Below are 10464 nucleotides of genomic sequence, written 5' to 3'. Positions count from 1 at the left end.
TGAGAGATTGTGTGTGTGTGTGTGTGTGTGTGTGTGTGTGTGTGTGTGTGTGTAAATAAGGGCTGGAGATGTAGCTCAGTGCAAAAGATCTGGGGATGGTGAGATATTTGCTAGCAATTCAAATCATTGTCTAAATTATCTCACAACAGTTCCGGGTAGGGTATTATCTTAAATGCCTTACAGGATGCCTGGCTCTCTTGTTATTCAGGACAAGACAGAAAGGTACTGCAAATCCATTCATTTTGGAGATAAGGGACAGCTTTATGACCATTTGATATTTGTGAAGGGTTCCAAAAACATGAAGTAGGGAGCAGGCATACCCTGAAATAGGAATGGTGTAAGTGAAGCTGTAGAGATGCAGAGGTTGGCAAATGGCCAGTAGTCCAGTTAAGCAGAAAGATAGGGTCTTTCAAGTAAGAGGTAGAAGGAGACAGTCAGAGTCACAGTATGGTGACACAAATATTGAGCAGAGTTATTCGACTCATTTGGTGGCAGGGAGTATCTTAGTCATTTTTTTGCTGCTGCCACAACTTAAAGGAGAAGTTTGTTCTGGCCCATATTTTTAGTGCATAGTTAGCCAACTCCAAGGGAAGGAAGCATGGTGGAAGGGTCTGGGAGAGGAGGGCTGCTCACATCATGGCATCCAGGAAGCAGAGTGACGAGCAAGGAAGGTTGGTGCATCCTTTATACTCCATCCTCAGTGATGGGCCTCCTCTAAGCACATGTGCATTTGGCAGGTCATCCAGATATCAAATCATAATAGGGAACCACTGAAAAAACATACCAGGTGAGCAATATTGACAAAGAAACTTTGAAAGACGTATCCCAGCACCTCTTCCTGGCTCAAAGACTTTAATAGGCAGAAAGGTGAGTTTAGGTGGCAATTGCAGAGGCCAAAATACATGAGCTTTGAGAGCCTGCACTTGAAAGATGGAGAATGACTTGGTCTGGGGGAAGGAAATGAGGGGTGAGGATTTGGTTGGCAGAAAACAATGAAGCTTTTGATTATGGACATAATGTAGTTGATGGTCTGGCAGGTGTTCTAAACCATGTCCAGAACAAAGTTAAAATACAGGTCTTTACCTGGATGAAGAGGGCAGTCTGGGGAAATGAGCTACTAGGATTGATTGCTGAAAGGTGTGATCTAAAAATATATATAATGAGGTGCTTGGATACAGAGCCTTGGGGAAGACCTCCATCTAGATGATGGCATGAAGAGGGTCCTGGGATAAGAATAGGTTCACAAGGAAGATATGATCAAAAACTCAAATGCAAAAGAGAGCTAAATGGAAATGAAAATAAATTACAGCCCATTGGAGTACTGTGAACATGCTGACCAAGTCAGAGAAAGGATATTCAGCCAAGAGATGGGAAATTGGAAAACTTGTGTCCTTTCAGTGAAATGAAGGACCAGGTCATCTTCATGGTCTGCTGTCATTCTTTAGCAAGGCTCTTTGCCTAGGATGGGCTCTAAGAAAGCTTGAGTTGATGAGGCATAAATAATAAAAGGTCAAAAGGAGTAAAGGGTGTTACAGTGGTAATGAGTGGCAGTGACGGGTTGTTAGGCAGCTGCTTATTAGTTTTTCCAGTTGTACTAGATTAGACAATAGTGGTTTATGAAACCCACAAATATTTGGCTGTTCCCCTTCATTTCTCCTGCCTTAAGGCTGAGTGAGCATGAGGTCGACTCATGCCCTATCTTGCTTTTTTCTGGGTCCAAACTGGTTAAATGTAATTTCCTCAAAATTTCACAGAAGCAGAGAAGATGGCATGCAACTGTAGTCCCAGGTACTTGTAAGGTTGAGGCAGGAGGATCCCTTGAGCACAGGACTTTGAGATAATCCCTGGTAACATAGCAAGGTGCCATCTCAAAACACAAAAATCACAGAAAAGAAGAGACCTGTGACTCCTTCAGTCTTTATACCTAAAAGATCTATTGCCTGGCATGGAGGGGTGTTTGGGAATTCATTTCATATGTGAGACCTTCCACGGGGGTAGAATAAAAAGAGGCAAAACGCCTAACCCAGATTGAAAGGAAATTTTAAAAATGTAAGTGGAAGATGAGGAGAGTACAATTGGGAAAGTTTGAAATTTGGAGACATCATGGATGTAAATATTTTCAAGCTATTCCTACATTTAAAATGTAGCTTTCCCATGGGCTGGTGAAGGTTGTACCTGGAGATCATTGTGGTGCTACAGAATAGTTCATGGGTTAAAAAGGTGAGGTTGTGGGACCCACCAGCAAGTGATGAGATCCATATGGTGGCAGTACTGGTAGACCAGGGTGGGAAAGAAGTCAGAGAAGATAGATGAAGGGCCAAGAAGAGGTGAACATTTCTGAAAAAGGAGAAAGTGTAGTTGAAACAAATCTGATGACATTCAAGAATCTGGAGCAGGGCCAGGTGCCATGACACATGCCTGTAATCTCAGCACTCTAGGAGGCTAAGGTAGGAAGATTGAAAGTTTGAGCCCAGCGTGGGTAACTTAGCAAGAGCCCAATTCAAAATAAGAAATAAAAATAGTTTCTAGAATGGTCAGGAGAAAGGACCATTCTCTTCCCAAGAAGTCAACCCCTGTAGGAAAGTTAGGTTCAGTTGCTTTGAGAAGAGGGTGGGTTTTATGTTATTGTCCTAACTTTACTACACCTCCGTGATTTAGGGTGATCTTTTATGTCAGATTCTCTTCTCCACATAACATTTGAACTCAGCTAATGGACTGTTTTGACTGTAATGATAGCATAGAGCTTAAAAAATATTGCATGTTTTTGACAGTCTATAAATTCTGAATACCTCCGTTGTTATTTTCTACTTCAGGATCCCCCCCTCTTTTTTCTTAAGGATATCACGTGAAATTAATTCACGTATTTTAGCAGTGTGATTCAGAGCCCTGGGTGCTTCAAAGCATTAATTATTTAAATTGTCAACATTGGTGAAGAGGCAGCATTCCTGTTAAGGCACTAGAATCAAAGTGTGCATCAGGCTGTGGTCCTAATGGTTTGTGGAACCAAGAAAATTGTGGCAGAAGTGAATACAGGGACAGGAGTGCCATATTCCAGTGGCTGAGTTAAGCTCAGAGATAACTTGCCAGTATAAAATGGATAGACTATGTTGTTAAGTTTGTTCTCTGAAAAAAAGACCTAATTCAAAGGTGCTTTCTTTTTTTCTGACTCTGAACTGCATAAGCCACATTCACTTGAGAAGGGGAAAAAAGGGACTATTTGAAAGATGCTCACAGGTGTTTAAATAAATGGAGTGTGTGTCCTTGTGCTTTGAAGGTTTGAGATGTGATAAGGCTGGGATTTGCTGAGCCCTCTTCTTGATAGAAAGTGGCATCCTTTAAATACACAATTCCACTGATTTTCTTTTAAGAGCAGTGTGGGAGAAGTCATGCTAGGTGATCTGTTGAAAGAGTTGGCAGTACAGCTGGAACTCTGTTTCTGCAGATCCTATATCTATAAATTCAGTTGGAAAGTGTGGGGGAGGTATTCGTATGTGCTGAACATGTATGAAGTTTTTTTTCTTATGTCCTAAATACTACAGTATAACAGCTATTTGCATAGCACTCACATCGCAGTATGTACTGCAAGTAAGAGAGGGCAGGTGTAGGGCTAAATCCTTAGTGGGCATAGTTGGGGCTCAGTGTATATTCTCTCGGTAAATATATGAAAAGGAATTGGGTGTTGTTTTTTTTAATACAGGCAAAGCTTTGTTGTCACAGCTATGGTTATTAGAAACAAGGATGTTTGGGATTTTCTGTTCTAGCTATGTAGTGTGTGATTACCCAACCTATAAATACTGGTGTCACACTGATGGCCAGGGACTTCCCAACCCTTGAGTCTCACTGTCTACACTGGCTACCTTTTTGCTATACTTTGAACAACCCAGTCACACTTGCATCAGCCTCTGTGCACATGTTCTTCTTGAGCACTCTTCCCTCAGATGTGTGCATGCCTCACACCCACAAGCCCTAAAAGTTTTCGGCCAACTTCATCTCATCCATGAGGACTTCGAAGACTGCCCTTTCTGTAGACTCACTACTTAGCACCACCAACAGACCTTTATAAGTTTCTGATTATTTGTTTAATAGTGTGAGTTTTGTGAAGATGGGGTTTTGATTGTTTATTGTTGTAACTCTTGCATCCAGAACAGTGCCAGATAGATGGATGGATAAGACAGACAGATTTGGCTTTTTTTTTTTTTCCAGTGGTGGTGGTACTGGGAGTTGAACTTAGGGCCTTCACACTGAGCTACATCCCTAGTTCTTCTTTTATTTTGAGACAAGTTCTCACTAAATTGCTCAGGTAGGGCTCAAGCTTGTACTCTAACTGCCTCCACCTCCCAGAAGGCTGGGTTTACACATGTGCACCACCACACCTGGCTAATCTATTTTTTTAAGTGAAAATTAATTTTACTGTTTCCAGTTTTTGTTTGTTTTAGTACATGTTTGCTGTACATCATAAATACATTTATCTTGGGAATTGCTATATATACATATGTTTCTTAATCCTTAATATTTCCCAATCTCTTCTCCCTCCCATCTCTCCCGATCCCTCAATCCCCTTCCTATCTCCAGAGTTTTTTTTTAAAGCATCAGAAACAACCTGGCCCAGTATCTTAATAGTACAGTGATGTTATTTTACATTCAGGTTTCATTTAGATATTTAAAATGTTCCAGTATAACGTGACAGAAAATATTAAGCATTTGACATTCTCATTCAGTTGATTTGCCTTCACTCATGCATATAGGTGAGAAATCTGATCTCAGTTCTTGAGAAGAAATGAATTAAAGCCACCTAGAGAAATCTGGAGCATTTTGGTAAAAGAAGAAAATAAGATTTCACTTTACTTATGTATTACATATTGAAGAATGTTTGAATGGGGACCAGGGATATAGCTGAATGCTAGAAAGGCCCTGGGTTTAATCCCCAGTAGAAAAGAAAATAAAGTGGGCGGAGGTTATTGATTTGGGGCTGACGATGTAGCTTAGATCACTTACCTGGTATGTGAAGCCCTGGGTTTAAACCCCTCTCTCCCACACCCCAAATTTTTCAAACGGATAGAGTTATAATTGCTATGGGAGTTTTCCATTAAACAAGCCATTTTTGCATCTGTACTTAGATTACTCCTATTTGAAACACATAGATGATAGCTTATCTGTAAAGATGAACTTGGCTAGCATCATTAGATTTATACTTTATAATTTGATCCTTGAAATAATTCAGGGACAAGAATGCTAGTCACATCACTGAACTGTACCTGAATCTTACCACAGTGCAATTGAGTTCCTAGAGCTCCAATACAATGTAATTAAACTGTCAGAAATATTAACATCAATGTTCATGAGTGTCTCTGTTGGTTCTGATTTATTCTGTAAGACCTACTGTCACAAAAGTGGACTTCCTGCCATTAAAAAAGCCTCATGTTTCCCAATTAGGCACAAATTTGCATCAGTAATGTAAAAAAGAGATGTAATTGGCCCTGCAGTTCTCAGGATCTTGATTCTCCTTGTAGTATTTCATTCATTTCTATCTTTAGCAGCTAATGGTCATTTTAAAAACTACAAGAAAGAAAAGAAACTAAAAATACTGAATGCTGTTTTCTTTTCTAAAGGCATAAACTTACTCAAGGGTTTTGTGTGTGTGTGTGTGTGTGTGTGTGTGTGTGTGTGTGAGTGAAGACAAAAACTCTTTCTTTCCAACTTTGTGAACTTAATTCTTCAGCTTGCCTTTCTTGTACTATTTCAAAGCAGCTTCGTATGGTATGTTACTCTGAGACTCACGGATCTCGAGGCTTTTCATCTACTCAGGTTCTTAACCCTCCATTCTAATAATGATATGCAGCCTCACATCCACCTAGGATACGATTTTATCTTCCTGGCTAGTATTGGCAGTATTTCTTATAATTTGTGCTTTAAAAGAATACAAGGATAAAAATATAGGAATGACTGCAAAATTATAATTGTAGATGAAAATCCAAGTGGCATAGACCAAAGGAAATGACAAGAATGTGTAAGTCATGTAATCACTAGCTCCGCAGTGATTTTTCAAGTCTGATGTGAACCTGAGGTTGTCCTTAAGCACGTTCATTATTGCTGACTTATGGAAGCAGGATCTTGTTTTAGATGGAAATGACCATGTGCTGAGCACGTAGAGCTTCAAAAGAAGTGATTTTCATTATTGGAATGTTAACTATTATAAAAAATTAGTTTCAAAGAATCTTCAGAATTCAAATTCATTTGAAATTTCCCCCTGAACCGCGAATGCTATTCGAGGTACATTTCTTTAACACATGACCAATCAATAAGACACCAATCACAAAATCTACAAGGATACTCCATTCCCAACAAACACCATCCATTCTGAGTAACTCCTTTAGTTCTGACATATAAACAAATCCTTGAAAATTAAAAAAAAATCTCTCAGTAAAATGCTCTAGTCCAACAAAGAGGAAAAAAACACTACTCACTTCCCAGTATACCCTATATCTACTGTTTTTAGGATAATAATAATTAATTATCTATACACATCACATACAACTTTTACTTCTTTCTCATTGGACTTTACAGGTACTTGAGTGTTGTTTGTACTTTTGGTTAAATGTCAAAGGAAAGAGTGAAGAAATAGCTTAGTTCCTCCACTTCCTTTGTACCTTCATGGGAGTAAACAGTCACACCCATTTTCTTTCGTGCTGAGACATACTGCAAGTGTGTACTAATTTTTTTTTAATTCAAAGGATAGTTGCACATTTGTCACTGGACCTTAAGAAGATAGGTCAACTTTTTTAACTTCTAAACAGATACACAGGTTTGTTTGTTTTTCCCCAAGGATAATGACGCAGATAAATTACCATACAGATTTCTTCACTTTAAAGAATTATTCCTTGATTATTAAGGTGGAGGATTTTTGTGACTTATGAACAAGTAAAGTGAATTTATTATGGTTTTCAAATGTGATTGTGACACCTTTCTCTAGAGCTTCAGTGTTTTGTCAAAGTGTAATTTGCTGCTATTTGCATTTGTGTTTATTAAGGTGAGGAAGATCTTCTCAGTCCTCCCCAGGACACAAGCACAGGGTTAGAGGAAGTGATGGAGCAACTCAACAACTCCTTCCCTAGTTCAAGAGGTAAGTTCCAGTACCTACCAGGGACTCAGCCTTACTGGAAGTTGTTTACTTGCTGCCTTACTCAAACTGAGGTGTGGGTTGTCCCTACAGAAGCTCACATGTGCTGATAGAATGCCAGTTTCCATCTGTGGTGAGATTTCTTTTAGTATGAACTTCTGGTTTGTAGTATTTTGAATTTAAATACCTTCGTAATCAAGATGCTTCTAGAAGTAAGAATTGAATCCTGTATTTCTCAAACATTTTACTTGTCTCACATATTGGTCTTTTGAAGTGAATTATGAGGTACCTTTTACTTAAAAGCAAAAAGCAATTATTATGTGACTTTTACCAATGAGAAGATGCCTTTGCCAGAGCTACATGGCTATTGTGTAGTGCGGTGAGGCCTAGAACATAGCCTAGGAAGTGGCAGAAGGCAGACTCTGACTTGCGGTGTGATGCCTGTTTAAAATTGTATGAAGCCAGGCATGGTGGGGCACACCTGCAGTCCAGGCACCCCAGGAGACTAAGGCAGAAAGATCACAAATTCGAGCACAGGGTGGGAGACTTAATGAGACTCTGTCTCAAAATTTTAAAAAATGTTTTAAAGGAGGAATTGGGGATGTAGCTCAATGCAGAGGTCCTGGGTTCAATCCCCAGTATCACAAAAAAATGTCATATCCCATTGTGTAAATACAGAATGAGGTCTTCATAGATCTGATTATTATTTTTTCTCTTCCATAGTTGGGGTACAGGCCTTGCAAAGAAATACTGTTTCTTTGCTCCATCAGTTTGACTTTGTGCATTTTTTGTTTTTGTTTTTGTTTTGGTTCTCATACAAAAGCAGTATTTTAGCCCACAGAATTGTCTTCCCAGCCTGCATGTGTTTCACATGTCTTGCTTCATCTAAGGAGATATTTCGCTGCTGTTACTAGTTTCCGGGGACATTTATTTTGGTTTATTACCCTTACCTAAAACAAAATCGCGGGCCGACCTCCCTTCAACAACAAAATGGCAGCAGTCACCTGTGAGCAGATAGAAGGCAAGCCTGGAGAGGCAGAAAGGAGAAGCCAAATGGCTTTGTGGCCAGCGATTGGCACCCCTAATGGGCAGGCTAGGAGGGAAGGGCAGCAGAAAATCTGCACTATTTGTTCTTCTCCATAAGGCAATGAGGAGGCTGCTTTGAGTAGTATGTTTTTCCATCTTTTTGTTTAGTGTCAGTTAACAATGACCATTTCCTAGCCATTCGATGTGCACGTGAATGTTGTGCAGTGCACATTAAAAACAATAATGTTCTGGTACAGTGTTGCTAAGGAACCGTCGGGGGAGGCTAATTTTAAATGTCTGCACCAGCCATCTTTTCACTGCTGAGCACCACTGAGGTGTTGATTTTAACAGATAAAAACCTTATCTATCTCCCACTCACCTCTGCCTTCCCCACCTGCCACCCTCCTCCCCGACTTGGTTACATTAGCTATATCCTCTCTTCCTGGATCTCATGATTCATAAAGAAGGACCATACACAGGCTTGGCAAAAGTCAAATGTTTTCACCTTTATGCTCATTACTCTGTCCTGTCAGCTTTTACTTGTGTCTGCAGTATCAGACAAAGTTCTAGAGATACCCAGAAGAAATGAAAATCCCTTGCCTTCAAAGAACTTATAATCTATTACGAACACAAAGTTCCGAAGAAGTTCATATCACAATGCAATAATATGATTGCTGCTATATAACATATTTAGTATGAATGAATCCCAGAAGCTTGCTGATAGTTAATTAGGGAAGGGGTCATCCTCCAGTAGAAGTTTCATTTTCAAGGATCCAAGGTTGCTTGGAGACTGGAGTTTTGTCTAGTATATATTTCTTCACCCTCAAGCTTTTCCTTGAAGTCGTAGACATGTCTTATTCCAGCCCTTCACACTGATCGTTTGTTTACCTGCTCTGTGGCAGGTTGGTAACTACTCCATTGGTGCCCTGGGCATTTCTCCCACATCTAGACAACAAGAGTATAAGCAGTAAGACATAAAAGCTCCTGGCTCCTTCCCAATGGGTAGCCGGGCCTTCCGATTTGTTCCCTAATTAGCTTTAGGGTAAAATCCTTTGTTCTATCCCCCTGCATTCCCCTTCTAGAGTCCTTAAAACAAGACTGGGTATGGACGAAGCCTCCTGGAAGAATAGAAATATACCTCCTCTGATGTGATATTTGCAGTTAGCATCTCTGATGTATTTAGCTATGTGATATTGGTCTGCTTAAATAGGACTTTGGGAAACTATTCAGGATGTTTGGATAATGTATACTAAATTAGTGCTTATGCAACAATACTATTCCCTACGTGCTGATTTAAGTTCTCAAGTATCAGACAAGGAAGCCTAGTCTGATACCAATTCCATTGACTAAGTTTATTCTATGTACTCAGTCATTCCCTAGTGGCCTGAAAAATCAATTCATATTCTTGAAAAACAAAAACATAGAACAAGAGAGTAGCTGAGGTGTTGGAAGACTTGGCTAGTCTTTTTGTGATGTTTTGACCATTGCTTTTTTTTTTTCTTTTGCTGTTTTCTGCTACATTAGGAATTGTTACAGGCCTTTTTCTCCTAAAATTCAAATGGATGAAAAGATTCATCATTGTAAAAATTGATTCATGAATGCACTCTTAAAAGTTTTTGGATGCTTTATTTATAACTAAACCCAGTTTTGTAATTTTAAAAGAATGGCCTATATATTTCTTTCTCCATGTATTCATGGGAGAGAGAGAATAAAAGCACAGAAGGTTGAGTGAGGTGAAAATATCTTACCAGTTGGTAGGTATGTTAGGCTGATATGAAGCAAAATTTCCTTGGGCTCTTAACATCTCAGGGTCAGACTTCACAAATTTTCTCAAATAGAAGAGTCTTAAAAGACTATCTAAGTATCTTTGACATTTAGAATAGGAACCATTGGGCTGGTTTGACCATTATCTAGATAATAGAAACATTTTTCGCAGACTGGGGTAAGGATACAAAAGAAATTATGTATGTCTATAATCACATGTATATACAGAGATCAGAAATAAAAGTCTTATGAAGCAGTCCTTTTTCATAACACAAACAACGCACGCAGTTTCTGTTCTATGTGTTTAAAAATAAAATGCTGGTTACAGCCACTAATGTGATTTTCTGATCCAGCGGTTTAAAAAAACAATTCTTCTATAACCGATTTTGATTTTCCTTGCTCAGGTGAGTATCTTCATAAAAAATTAAGTTTTAATAGTTTTGCTGTGGAAGTTTCTGCCAAGACCTGGCTAATGTCTTAGAGGACTTTTTTGTTTTACTCTCACTCTTCCATCTATGCCCCTGTGGTTGCATTGCAAAAAAAAAAAAAAAAAAAAA

The 10464-nt window shown here is 39.1% G+C and overlaps 1 protein-coding gene across 12 annotated transcripts in view; it reads left to right on the top strand.

The window, feature by feature from the left end:
- The window catches only part of Dmd (dystrophin), a 2130457-nt gene that overhangs the window by 2106851 nt on the left and 13142 nt on the right, over window positions 1–10464 (top strand). For all 12 annotated transcript variants that reach the window (XM_033760401.1, XM_033760400.1, XM_033760399.1 and 9 more), the window contains one exon: window positions 7028–7120. In XM_033760401.1, the coding sequence (XP_033616292.1) occupies window positions 7028–7120 (93 nt within the window). The remainder of the gene's footprint in view (window positions 1–7027; window positions 7121–10464) is intronic.

Source organism: Fukomys damarensis, unplaced genomic scaffold (genome assembly GCF_012274545.1).
Source record: "Fukomys damarensis isolate Sample0158 unplaced genomic scaffold, DMR_v1.0_HiC HiC_scaffold_39, whole genome shotgun sequence".
NCBI classification, from domain to species: domain Eukaryota; kingdom Metazoa; phylum Chordata; class Mammalia; order Rodentia; family Bathyergidae; genus Fukomys; species Fukomys damarensis.
This window is presented reverse-complemented; position numbering and strand designations above follow the sequence as displayed.